Source organism: Hetaerina americana, unplaced genomic scaffold (assembly GCF_022747635.1).
Source record: "Hetaerina americana unplaced genomic scaffold, ioHetAmer1.1.p SCAF_5, whole genome shotgun sequence".
NCBI classification, from domain to species: domain Eukaryota; kingdom Metazoa; phylum Arthropoda; class Insecta; order Odonata; family Calopterygidae; genus Hetaerina; species Hetaerina americana.
Window position 1 is genome coordinate 15,986,453 of NW_027287095.1, and position 14,771 is coordinate 16,001,223.

Consider the following 14,771-nt stretch of genomic DNA (forward strand, 5'->3'; position numbering starts at 1 on the left):
TCTAGCGCCATAGATATTTCAGGTAAAAATAGCGCAAAGCACAGATTTCTTCTAATTTCTATTGCTAAGTCATGTTTCATGAAACTTATCAGTGCGGCTCTTAACTCAACACCGATCCTCGAAAGTTGATTTCGGCTCTAATCGAACTCAAAAGACGTAAATTGTTAAGAGAGCGCTCAATTTCGAACCCCAAAACTACGTAGCTCAATCCTGAAAATGAGTTGATAACTATATGCACGTATACGCTACACTCAAGGCCAATGCGGTGGGCAGTAGGGATGAGTTGGATGCTTCCGCAGGAAAACTATTAATCAAAATAAATACATCTTTTCAGAGCAAATGCTTCATAAAGTTTAGAAAACATGACATTTCCAAATGGCGATTGTCTTTTTCTATTTTGTCAGATTAGCAAACAGATGAACTTTCCAAATGATGGCGAAATCTCATCACTTCTAAAAAAGAGCAACAATATTTCAGCGCTCGTTGATGTGGTCAGCTCATACCATTCTGGATCAAACACAAGACATATTGTACATTGGGAAACATTGCAGCATTTAAATCGTACTTCTAAAATTCGCATGGTATTTACTATCAAGGAGATGATGTCTTCGTAAAGATTTTTTTGTTGCGAAGGAACTAAGCACGTATCTGAACTTTGAAAATTAGTCAAAAGCAAATTAATGCGCTTTCTTTTTTTATTGTCAGTTTTACAGTTTATGACGGCACGCATGAATGAGATCATTTGATAACTGAGCGCGCTCGGGCGTATGATACCCACGCACCCTTCGGCCCTTCCAATCTCATCCCGTATCGTCAACAAGAGGCAGGAGGAGAGGAGTACGGGCAGGGAGAGTAAATGTGGGTGCGGATATACTCCTGCGGTACCCGTGCCCAACCCAGAGACGGTTATTCTGGTCGTGACGTGATATAACATAATAAATATTTTATAGGGAGGCTTATTTGTACGACAAGGCCACCAGCGATGGAAGAAGAAAGAGGAACATCGTGAGATCAGTATGAATTACGACGAAGGTGTTTATTATTATTGTTCATCTCCGGTTTAAGGTAGGTTTGGAATTCACACAAGCTACCAATCTGTACAGCGACGATTCCTTTTTCTCTCTGAAATACAACACAACCTGACATTCAACATTACAATGGGATCCTCTTCAATACGCTGCCGTCTTCCGAATCTTCTTTTAATACGCGAGTGTCCTTTCTTTGCGTTCTGTGCTGAGATAAGTTTTTAATCAAAGTCTATATATTATTATTATTAGGTAATCTACAAATTAAGGTAGATTTTAGATGGACACAACTACCAAATAGATATATTGTTTCTCCTAACAAACAACCCAACATCCTACTCAACAACAAAGCCCCTCTTAATCTCTGTGTACTTCTTTCCTCCCTTCATTCCGTCCAACATCCTTATTTTATTCCCGCCCTTTCCTCGTTTGCCTAGCATTCTCCCCTCCGTCAAGGTGTTCAACATCCTGCTGCCGACCAATATGTTTTTCATCCATTTTTCCAGTCTCATTTGGATTTCCCCGAACAGTCAGGCCTCTGTGGCGGCGAGTTAACGTCCTCGCTCGCCAACTCAGAGTTCGCGGGTTCGATTCCCACCTAGGTGGGTTTTCCTCATAAGCAATCCTCTTTCATCCCACACCATTCCCATCATTGTCCCGTTTGTTTTCTCTTCTGTCCACTTCACCTTCTCCACCCTTCTCCACACCCACATTTCAAAGAGCCTCCACTCTACGCCTATCATCCTGCTTGAGTGACCATATTTCCGCGCTGCACAAAACCACGCTCCATATTAAAGTTTGGACGAAACTTTTCTTGCCATCCTAACTAAGCGTCCCTGCCACTAATTCCCTCCTCCTCAAAAGAAAAGAAAGATTTCTATCAGGACAAAAAGCGACTAAAAGCAAATACTACCTTGATCAAAAATTTCCCGGAATTTATTCAGAAAATTAAAAATACAAGTTTATTCATCTAAATCTATATTGTCCCCTTCAAAGTAATCCCCATCGACTGCAACACACTTATGCCAGCGCTTGATCCAATCCTCGAAACATTTTTTATATTCGGTTTTCGGTATGTCCATCAGTGCTTCCTGCGATTTTTCCATTACTTCCTCTCGGCTGCTAAAACGCGTTCCCCGTAATGGTTTTTTAACTCGATTGAACAGAAAGAAGTCACAGGGAGCCAAATCAGGTGAATTCGGTGGCTGTTGGATGGTATTTGTTGCATTTTTCGTCAAAAAATTACGAATAATGATAGCACTGTGCGACGGTGCGTTATCATGGTGCAAAATCCACGAGTTTTCTGCCCACATTTCTGGTCTCTTTCGGCGAATTGCTTCACGCAAACGTCTCATAACGCCCAAATAATACTCTTTGTTTACTGTCTGGCCTTCTGGCAAAAATTCATGATGCACTACACCGTTGTAATCCATGAAAACCGTCAGCATTGCCTTCTTTTTTGACTGAAAACGACGTGGTTTTTTTGGTCTCGGCTCATTTGGTGAACGCCATTCACTTGCCTGATAAATTCCAAAGAAACTGCGGGAGATGCCGCAACAGTAACTTTTAACGGAGTCATCCGCTAATGTGCATTTTAATGCAACAATTTCAGAGCGTAAAAATCATTCGCCTTGACTGGGACTCGAACCCAGATCCCTCAATATCCGGTCGAGTGCTTTAGCCACTTAAGCTACCGAGGCGTCCTCTTAAACTCTGAAACTCTGAAATTTCAGAGTTTAAGAGGACGCCTCGGTAGCTTAAGTGGCTAAAGCACTCGACCGGATATTGAGGGATCTGGGTTCGAGTCCCAGTCAAGGCGAATGATTTTTACGCTCTGAAATTGTTGCACTTGCCTGATGTCTGGATTGCGTGTCGTACTCATAAACCCCCATAAATCTCGTCTCCAGTAATGATCCTTTTGATGAATGTGGGATCGGATTCAGCCTCGCAAATCATGTCTTTTGCGACGTCAACACGGTCTCTTTTTTGCATGAAATTGAGGTCTTTTGGCATGCTACACGACGGAAACCCAAATCATTAACCACAATGTCTTGGGCGGATCCATAGGCAATGTTCAAGTCCTCCGCTATTTCTCTGATGGTTAATTTGCGGTTATTGACCAACATTTCTTTTACTTTATCAATTTTTTCACCGACTTTCGATGTCGATGGTCTGCCACTGCGTTCATCATCTTCGATTGACTTCTGAACCGCTCGTGCCACTGGTAAACGACCGTTTTTTTTAGAGAATCGTTGCCGAAACACTTTTCCAACATTTCCAACGTCCGTGCGCCACTAAATCCGTTTTTTACGCAAAATTTAATACAAGTTCGTTGTTGCAAATTTAAATCCATTTCTGAAATTGTAAAAAATCGCCAACACACACAGAGATAGATGTACTCTTGGCTACGTAACTTTTGCAAATGTCAAGTTATGACACTAAGATTTAAAGGGAATATCAACAACAGATGTACCAATTTAACAAAAAAAACAGAACTCAAATCGGAACGATGGGAGCGCCACACGGTGGTTATTCCGGGAACTTTTTGATCAAGGTAGTAGTACTACCATAAGCATAAGGAAGCGATTCGCTCAGAGTTAAACATGGAGTCAACTTTTCTACGGATGTGAGATGCGGACGATAGCACGACGAAGTGGGTGAAATCTATGGTGGATACTTACGATAAGAGGAGGAAACCTGATTTGTCACAGGAAGAGGCAAGACACATCTTGCTGAAGACCAAAAGAGAAGGAAACACGAAAGGGACGAACTATGAAGGAAAGCCTTGATGGAGCTATGAGAAGTAGGACATGCCGGTGCGAGGAGTAACGATGGAATGAAGAGAGATTGGCAGTTTGGAACAGGATACAGATTGGAGAGTCGCCAGAAACCAACCTTCGATGTAGCAACTGAAAACTCAATATGAGAGAATAACGGGTACAAGAAAGAGGACCTAGTCCTGATAGAAATGCTGAATATACATGGAGCATCGAGGGAAGCGGTTGCTATGGCCAAGCCACTGATGACTTAAGAAATCACCCCTGGATGGATTAAGAAATACCAAAGTGACGGCAGAAAGGAAGTAAACCTATATATCGTAAAAAAAGAAAGATGGATATTACCGACAAATGTAGATTGATAGAAGAAGTTTGGAACGAATAAGAGTAGAGCTGAAAGATGTTGAAGAAAGTTTGGACGGGAGGGACAAGAAGACAAATCATATTAGAAATTAAAGTTAATAAAATTCCTAACATAAAACAGGAGTTAATAAGTCAATGAAACAGCGAAATAAATTGGCGATTAATGAAGAGGTCTGCGATGGATGTAAATCGTGCACTTGTGGGGAAATTTCACCGAGGAAAGGATTATTATTAAAGGTTATCAACTGGTTAAGGAAGGTTATAGATGGATAACTCTCCCAAATAATTATCTTTTCTCTCCTAAAAAACCACCACATCCTACTCGACAACAAGCCCCTATTCATCTCCGAATACTTCCTGCCTCCCTTCATCCCGTCCACATCCTTATACTATTCCTGCCCCTTCCTCACTTGCCTAACATTCTCCCCCTCTATCACAGTCTTCAGCATCCCACTGCCGATCAATATAATCTCTGCATCCATTTGTCCTGCCTCCGTAGGATTTCTCCCAAAAATCCGCTATCCTCCTCCCCCACCATGCCAAGCACCTCCTCGTTTGTTTCCCTTTCTGCCCAATTCACCTTCTTCATCTTTCACCACGCCCACATTTCAAAAGCCTCCAATGTACTCCTATCATCCTGAGTCAATGACCATATTTTGTGGAGAGGATACTGAGCAATAAATTCGATGTATCGAAAAAGAAGATGAATAAACTAAACAGGAGAAACTATGTCCATCAATAACTAGAGAAGGAAAGATTTGAAATTAAATAACATTTGAAGGATCTAATTTCAGGCAGGGTTACATGCATCAACGACATAGCCATCGAAGAACTTACGGAAAGAGGAGAGGCACCCATTCTTTGAAGTAAAAATACTGCCACGAAACGAAGGGACTACCGGAGGACTAGGCAATAATTAAATTCGAAGGTTTGGCAAAGGACTAAACAATGCATTATACTAGTGACAGACAAATTCCGTAGAGTCGCAAATGCCATAAATATGCTAATTGATGCGATGAAGAACAGATTTAAATAACAGAACAGCATATTCGAGAAAATCAGTTTGGATTCACAAGAGGAAGATGAAATCGAGATGCTAAATCAACCTTGAGGCTGATATTAGAGAGGTAATCAAAAATGAATATGAAGTTTACATTTATTGATAGGGAGAAAACGTCTAATAAGGCAAATTTTGTAACAATTTATCAATAACACACAGAAATAAGAATATATTGAATGGACTGAAGAATGAATTTCAAGATAAACCAAAACCATACCGTGAAAACAAACATGAAAGTAATCAAGGAGAGCGAACCTTGATTTTACAAAGAAATTAACGAAGGTATAAACCTTAAGAAACTAATGGAAGAAAGAAATGCTCAAGTTTTTGGTATATTTTATGAGATAAAGCAGACTATTGAGAGACATTTTGGGGATAAAAGTGTTAGGAAGGACAAACGAGGTGTGGAGAATGAGATATTTCTACCGATATTCAGGATAATGTTGGCTTGGCCTGATGATTTGGGCTGCACATCAGTGAAACCTGGGTCGCATGAAAGTTTATTTTATATGTGGGATTAAAAAGTTTTACTTGGGCGTTATTCATTAAATATCAATCTTACAGCTAATGTGTCCAAGTGGTGTTTGAGCTTGATTTTGGTATGATTGCGTATCGTGCGAGAAGAGAGCGAGTACTTGGATGCAAAGTTCACCGTCCCTGAAAATTGATGGCGCTGAAGCGCCGTACCTATACCCGGCCGTTGTTCAATTCACAAAATCCATTGGCTGCTACCGATCAATCTTATTTTATCCTCTTTTTCCCTCTGGAAAAGTTACGATGATTCCCCCAAACTCATTTGCAACAACAATGAGTTGGACAAGGTGCTAAATATGTATACCAATATTGGAAGTAGTCTTCCAGGATATAATTACTATAAAATTATCTATTTATTACCATGTACATATTTTATTGGTCACTAATTTGACGTCATTAATATCTATCAAATTCAGTTACTTAAAATGCTGTCCACATAATGCAATTACTTCGTTTATATCAGATAACACGAGAGTTAAAATATGGAAAAGATACCCAGAAATACGTGGGTGAATCATACCGTAGTTTTATGAGGCCAATATCCGCCGTATGTAAAGAAATAAAAATGTCATCACGATGCTGACGGCAGTCAGTTGGAATTTAATTGTTTACAATTGTGAGTTATGGATTCTTCCGTGAACAAAATAGGGACCAACAGAAAATTTCAAGAACCTATGTTCACTCCGCATACAAAGATCCAGAAGGGCAAAACGTTGAGATTTTAACGATGAACGCGAGAGAAGAGCAACAGCAGAATTTCACGCGTGTTAAGTGAGTGCGGACAGTAAGTGCATATATCGCTCGTGGCTCATTGGTAACGAACCAACTCATTAGATTCTTTATGGTCCATTCTCCACGACAAGTATTACCATTTCAAGATCGACTTGAGACGTTTCCCTCACAGTTTACAGAGAAACCGTTTACGTTACCTCAAACACACGCGCACACACACACACACATTTGCATATGTACACCTTGCTTATTTCCGTATCCTCCCAGCTGACTTTAGGATGTTAAACACGATCCCGGTGCAACTCTGCCAGATGCCAGAGTCGATTCACTCAAATAGACGATATGAAAGTTATTCGATTCACGTAATAAACGTAGACATGAATAACGCTTCAAAATGAAGCACTTTCAAAAATAATCGGCATGGTATCATCAAATTAGCTGAAGAGGCAGCATTTTTAATTTACTTTCCGAATCAGCACAGCAGTGGATAACCAATTGGAACGCAACGAAATTAATTATTTAAATTATTTTTCGAAATCGCTTTAACAAATGTTTCATTGTGGTTGAAAATGTTATGCGGCCATCATCTGAACGCTAAATAAATGCAATTTTCCAAACGTGCCAATGAAATAATGACATAACTCAAATGTCTGAGCCTAAGAGACTAAATTATCTGTTTCCCAAAATTCACACTTTTCTATAGGGACCTACACTCGCTGCATTAACACTATGTTTGCAAAACCTTTTGTTTATTAGCGATGATTTCCTCGTAAGGCAGATATCACACAACTGGAGGAGTTAAACTAGAACGAGTGGAATCTGGGGATCTAGATGGTGCGGTGGCTATCGTACTGGCGTCCCACCCAGAGCGCCCGGGTTCAAATCCGTTGGCGGTGTTGAATATTTTTCAGTGGTATCTCGATCCCTGCTTGAGGTGCTTTGTGGAGGGCACTTTGAGTGAGTACGCCGTCCGTCGGATGGGACGTTAAGCTGCGGACCCCTTGGCGCCTTTCGTAAAGAGTAGGCTAATGCCGACGCCGGGTTTCTCTCCACCGTTCATCCTTTCCTCTCCATCCCTAATGGCGCAAATGGCCTCAGCTGTCGGTCGCCTCCCCTAAATACTACTACTACTACGAGTGGAATCCTTTATCTACGCACCTAGGCAGCAGAATAACTTGGGACAGGGGAAGTTCGACCGACATCAAGCGAAATATACTATATGTCAAGCTAAGAAGTAGTTCGTGGAGAAGTGGTAGCTACTACCGCACGTTTAAAAAAACCAAAGGTTACAAATAAGGAAGAAGTTTCTCAAAACGTTCGTACTGAGTATAGCACTTTACGACCAGCGAAGAGGTTGAAGAAAAGCCTTTGAAACATGGAGCTGGAGGTGAATGGCAGGCAGAGAAACTGAGGGACGATTAGGGAGTACTTACATAGAAGAGCATAGGAGTAAACGGCCATCTGGAGAGCACTATACGGCTGGCAAAGAATATTTAGATGGATTGGAAATTAAGGCGAAAAGGAGAAATGTATTAAGGCGAATTGGATTAGTTGGAAAAATTATGATAGAGGGGGAAATTGAAGGGCATATCCCTCGAAGAAGACCAAGAGATAAGTACACAAGAGACATTAAGAAGGAGACGTAAAACAGAAAAAGCTATGAGGAGGGGGTGTGAGGGAAATAAGAGTGAATGGAGAATGATGGAGGACGGCTGCAGTGAACCAATTTTGGGATTCATGGGATGAAGATGATTTGAGAATTCATAGCTATCCTGGCAATAAAGATCCATGTCTTCATCTCATCCATCACCAACACAACCCTTTATTTTTTTAAACCCTGAAGAAACGTTTACAGCGACAGCAATAGCTAGGATGAATACCAACAGTACTCTGCATGACCTGTGGTTCCACTTTGAAGATCTATGCATGGAGGAGACAACGCACTTGCGTGGCGTTGCGGTGCGTGAGAAAGGAGGGTCAAAGTGTCAGATATTATAATCAATGCAAAATAGAAGAAACAGACCAGTTTGGCACCAGATATTACTGCCAGATTGGTGGTGGATGATGGAAGTGAAAAAGGAAGACCTGGAACGCTATCCATGGCTGCCATTAAAATCATGGGCGTTCCTGCGTGATGTGGAAATATCTCATTCCCCTCGAGGGAATGCATTTCCTCGACAGTTAAGACATCAGAAGTCAGGCATACCAGAATCCCCTGTGGTCGTCTCTTCCTCAGGAATAACCGCCCGATTCAAACAAACTACACCTATCTCATCCAGTTCCTTATCAGGGTTTCACTGGGGACCCTGATGGTAAGATGGAAACAATACGCCAACACGAGCGCACAGTGGTTTGGGGGAAGTTAATCCCAAGACCGAAGTTCCACTTTTAAATTAATATAATTTTAATTAAGGAATTTCCAATGCATTTTATCTGTCCGTTGTCGAGGTCTCAGATCGAATAAAGCCAAATGAGGACTTTTTTCCTTCATTTCTTTGCTCAACCATTCTAATAGGAACATATATTAATCTTTATGCATCATTTGTCTTTTTTCCAAGTAATCGATGGAGATGATTCCTATAGGATCCCAAAAACTGTGGCCATCCCCTTGTCGGCCAATTTCACCGTCCTCGCCTTCTTCGGAGCCGAATCCGCTTTAGAAACCTACTGTTTCCACCGCCTCTTTGTCTCTGAAGTACAGTAATGGATCGATGTTTCGTCCAAGGTTATGTTTCAACCCAGAAACTCATTAAGATGGCGGCGGAAAAACGCCAAACCAACCTCCGAAATCGACGACACGATTGCGAGATTACCTTCAAACGCAATTTTTCACGCAAAATTGAAAACACTGCAGTGTCTTATGTCAACTATTTCGCGAAATTTGAATTGTCGATCACTCGCAACCATATCGTGAATTTCGCCAATCATTTCGGAGGAAGTCGCTTCCACTGGACGACCCGAACGATGTTCAGCTATTGTGGACGTGCGGCCACGTTTAAAATCATTCACCCAATCGTAAACAGTCGCAAACAGGAGAAGATGGGCCAAGACCTTCATCCAACTCGACTTTGATATCTTTAACCGTTAAGACTTTTAAATAGAAGTGTTTAATCACCGCACGAAATTTATTTTTTCATTTGTTTAATAAACAAAGGTCTGTTGCTTCCATCGACTGTGAAAATGAAACCACGTGATGGATATAGTTAAAATGTCAACAGCAGTGTACATAGTGAGATATGAGATGATTAATGAAAGCAAATCTTTTTCGACACAACGAGCTCTACTCTTGGCTCTTCTAAAAACCTATTGAATGATCCACGTATCGCTTTACACCTGACCGCACAGTGTCACGGCATAATCCTGCAGATCCTAGAATTTCGCACGTAGTTGTGGACTGATTGCTAAGGGCTCCCTTTCCTCTTTATTTACCAATAAACCTGAAGGATGAAAAGTATTATTTGATTTTGGATAATATTTTTCCTACGAAGTAATAAAGAACGAATCCGTTCATTTCTCAGATTCCTAACCCCGAGTATTCCCTGATATTATCCCAACTAACACACACTCCCCTTTTCCCCGATTCCTCTCTCTCTCTCTCTCTCTCTCTCTCTCTCGTGCCTGGGATCTGACTGATTAGGTGTTTCATTTGGGAATTATCCCCTCCACGCCTCCAATGGTGTAACTTACAATAAGTCGATGCAAGGATTTCTCATCGGGGATTCTCGACACTCATATCGCATTTCTCACAGGCATATCATGATATCAACATAAAAAAAATTCTATACTTTACTAACTTTTCTATATTGTTTATACGTAGTATTTCATGTCTTCCTTCCCGATTTTCCATTAATTACATGTTGTATCTTGCAAATTTTATTGCCAAATCTCCCCACATTGAGATAGAACGTAAAAATTAAAACGGGTGGAATGGAAAAAAACGAAGTGCTAGGCATGGTGAAAGGGGAGGAGAGGGGGTTTTTGGGTGAAATCCAAAGTAGGCAGCAAAGGTGGATGTAGAGTATTTGGATAGGCGATGGCACAGAGTGGAGGACGACATGAAAACGAGGAAGGAGGAGGATTAGGATGTTGGATACAATCAAGGGAGAGAGAAAAAATACGTCTATTTGGAGAAGAGTTCACAGGGTGTCAGGGCGTCTTGCGTTATGCGAGGCTTTCGAGTACTGTGGCGGTTGGTATTCAATGCCTAACCTAAAGGGTAAACTAACATTAATAATTATAATATCTAGGAGTTGGGAAGTCTTTTAAAAGGGATCTATGAGGGCTGTCAAAAATGTAACAGACCTTGAATTTTCCCGCGCACAATAGTGATGCTAGGGCGGCACCACTGTGCCCAGTGGCTGTGGACAGCTTGATGCGCATGCGTGAACTTTTTCTCCGCCTTCGAGTGAGGCAGTCGCTGTCTTTGGGTCGCCCCGAGTCAAATCAACGATACTGGCCCACTAGAAGTTCACGCGAAAAAGTTCAAGCATGCTCATCAAGCTGTCCACTGCCTTCCCCTGGGCACAGTGGAAGGAGAGAGCAAAATTCAAGGTCGGTTCCTTCCTCGTATCCACCACGATTCGGCGGCGGTTGTCAACTCACGTCTCTCTCGTGTTCCGCCTCGAGGCTCTCGAAGGTGAAGGCCCCGAGGATGCAGTAGGCAACAACCAAAGAGACGAGAACCACGTGCGAGAAGATGCAGGAACATATCTTCCACGTGTAGTAGAGGAAGGTGGAGCAGCGTCCCCCGCCGGCCCTTCCCCCCGCCCCCCCTCGCCCCACATCCCCAACCGACGTCCCCGTCTCGCCCCCCTCGCTGCCCACGTGCATGGCGTCGCCGTCCTCTTCGCGGACACCCCGAAGACGCTCCTCACGCCTCGGCGAACCGGATCACCGGGTGTCCCAGTGAATCGGTCTTGGGGAGTGGTTCATCCCCAAACAAGTCCGAAGTTCTTCGGAAGGGTCCCTTCGATGAACGGTTCCAGGTGGGCGGATTCGGTCTGCGGAGAGGGAGACCGAAGGGAAAGGATACTCGAGGTGTATATTACATCTCTCCAGGGTTTCCCCCTCAACTAACACGTCCGGCGCCCCTATTATGCCAGAAACGGTGGAACAAAGGCCTTTTCGTACGCATACAGGAAGATCCACTTATTATCACGGGGTAACAGGTCACGATGTGTCACAAAAATCCAGCTTTCGTGCTTAGTTAGGACGGAGTGAAATTTCAGAGATGTCAACGGAAAACCACGTGATATAGCAGAAGGGAGAAATAATTGACGAGCCCCTATTTCACCTATTCCCTGTGAAGATTCTAATCTTAAATAAGAACTAAAACAATTAATGGAGTCCCGAAGGAGGGTCCTTAGGGGCTGAATTGATTATTCAAACCACGCACATACACGGTGGGTGGGGGTTGGAAAAACCCTGAATCCTTGAGAGACACGTGCACTCCGACAACAGTAAGGGGAAAATCCGAATGTTACCAGCCCCCCAATAGGCGGAGAGCTACAGGCATGACAGGATACTTGGCTGGTTGCCTCTTGCACTCCGCTGTGACAGCGTCACTGTAGCCACGGCAACGGGACGCCGAACTCCCACGTCGCTTTAGGATGGAGAGAAAGGCACAGAGAAAGCACAGCGCCGCACGTATTATCGTCACATTACTATTGTTGTCGTAACAGATGGAGAAAAGGTATAGGAAAGGGGTGGGTTGGTGGATGGACATCTGCTGGATCCCTTCCTGCAGGGGCCTTTTCAATAAATTTCGGAGGGCCGTCTGTCTCCGTCGCAACCCTTTCTGGAATTCCAGAGTAGATCGTCACAAGGCACTAGGAAGAGCGGCACTTCAATCACACGCACTTACGATGAAGGCACACGTTCGTTGAACTGATGAACCAATGCTTACGAGGCTATCTCTTCAATTAAGGTCACCGAGGTACTGGGACATAAGGGTTGAATCACTCCCCCCCGACGACATCGGAGGGAACCTCCAGAGGCGGACACGTGCGCGGAAGGGGGTCTCCCGGCGCCGGAGTGGGCTCCCGAATATGGAGAGGGGATGTCTGCTGAACCAGCGTCGCCCAGGAGACCCGCCCTCCTCCCACAGGATCCACCACTGGAAGCAACGCCCCAGTTCCCCGGCAGGGAACCACCGCCTTTGGGAGGCAAATCAAGGCTCGCCCCTCACCTCTCCCCCCCGGTCACCCGCCCGCGAGACTTGATGCCGGAAACCGCGAAAACGAAGTGAGGAATAGGACAGCGGAGCCGCGATTCCGAGAAGACGTCGACTCCGGCCAAGGACCAGGGCCGTACAAGGGGTGGCGAGAGAAATCCCGTGGGAACAGAAGAGTGTCCTCCTTCTCCCGTCCGGTGGTCAAGTATCTACGGAGCAGGGCCGGTGGATCCGCGAGCGTGGCCGGCCCTGCTTGCTGCACGCGGGCTGCCCCCGAAGAGCGGAAGGTGGACAGGAGTGAGGCGATGCCCGTCGCTTCGCTCCTTCGCCACTGAGACGGGCGAGAGGAACTAATATTAATTCTAGGCGGAGGGCTCTGCGAGGGAAACTTGGGGGTGGGGTGTAAGGGGGGGACGAAAGGGCCCCGTGCCAAAAGGAGGGCCGGCACGTCACTCGCGTCCCACGAGAATAGATCTCCCTCCCCCCCGCCATCTCGCCTCAACCGAGTGACGTCACACGGGGACCGACGCCTCGGCCTCGAGGGGCGAGGGCCGGGAGGTGGAACAAGCGAGTAACGCCTGGCGCTCTGCGCCCCACGCTGCGATGGCGCACGACAATCTTCGCTGAAGGATCGGGGATCCTTCTTCGACGATACTTCAGTAGTTATTTCCGGCTTCAAGTTTTTGAAACGTTACATCATTCAAGAAGAACCAGTACATACCGGGGAAGTTTAATTTTTTCTTGCAAAAACTACTTATTAGATTGAGGAAATCGGTTATTTCAAGCAGAATCATCAAAGAGGATGACAAAGTGCTTCACCGGGTGTACTCTTGTGTTCGGATGCGGTCATCGTTGAAAAGAGAAAAGAGAGTGAATTTTAATGAATGGATTTGGAGAATATATGTATTTAACATTATACAATCTTATGAGTTAAAAAGCGAGTTGTTGAAAGGAAGAATGGGTGACGAGGAACAACTCCGGAGCACTCCGCACGCACGCCCGGGAAATGAAATGGTTCGGACCAGTGCTGGGGCGGGGACGTCCAGCAAGAGACCCGCTGGAAGGCACCGCAAAGAGGAAGTGGAGGAAAGAAAATGGTGACCGAAGGTGGTGTGTCGACGGTGAACGAAGATGCGGGAGAGACCTGGAGAAAGGGCGCCTGGAATCTGCAGCATCTGACCATCTATCACAACTATCATGTTCACGATCACCAAAGAAACAACGCACTTATACGTAAATTTCGACCATTTAATGATACGGCATCATCAGAAGCAGGCACGAAATTATCAGGTGCTAATGATGCCGTATCGCGTTGCATCAAATAGTAAAATTCCAAGAAATAATACGCCATTTCTCGGGTGATTATCGACATACATACAGCTTCCACGAAGTGAAATTTGATAACATATAATTTAAACGACTACGATTCAGTACACAGTCTATTGGACACTGACGATTGTTCCAACAGAGAGCAAAAGGCTATATATTTCGCTGGCCTACTCTTAAATGATCGCTTTTTCTGTGCTCATTCTCCATTGCTTCGTATCTCTCTCCCTCGGAGTGGAGAAAATCACAGGACAATAATATTAACTTCAGTCGGCCGTTTTTCCAGTGCCCCACCCTGCCCCACTCCCTGGCAATGACACCTCCATCTTTGTTTCCCTCTCAACACTGCGCCTCGACTTCTTCTCTAAGTATCGAGTAATATATGCGTGAATAGACAACCAGTTATTTACACAATGGTAGAGAAATGGCGAGGCCTTAGTTTGACTTCTAAGAGAAATGAAAGACAGGAAAAACAAGGCTGATATCCTTTGTAGTACCAATTCCACGCGCAGAAACGGCTTTAGCACTCAAACTGACGCGAATTCGCCGGGAAGCCGAACGGGACAACGAAAGCCTTGGTGTTTACATAAAATATGTCATTCCTGACACACGCCAACTTGTTTATAAGGAATGCTATGGAAGTTCGTATTTTAACAGTTGATACAAATGGGAGAATCTGCAACTAAATCAATTTGAGTTATATTTAAGAGAAAGAGCCATCTCCGGCCATAACGACGAAACAAAGACAAAAAATGTGAGAGGATCTATTGATTGAAATAAAA

The 14,771-nt window shown here is 44.0% G+C and overlaps 1 protein-coding gene across 1 annotated transcript in view; it reads right to left on the reverse strand.

Annotated features, from left to right (window-relative positions):
- LOC139693530 (uncharacterized) overlaps positions 1–11,321 on the reverse strand; it is a 171,915-nt gene extending 160,594 nt beyond the window's left edge. The window contains 1 exon segment of the mRNA XM_071591725.1: positions 11,094–11,321. Within this exon segment, the coding sequence (XP_071447826.1) occupies positions 11,094–11,321 (228 nt within the window).
- Positions 11,322–14,771: the final 3,450 nt, after the last annotated feature.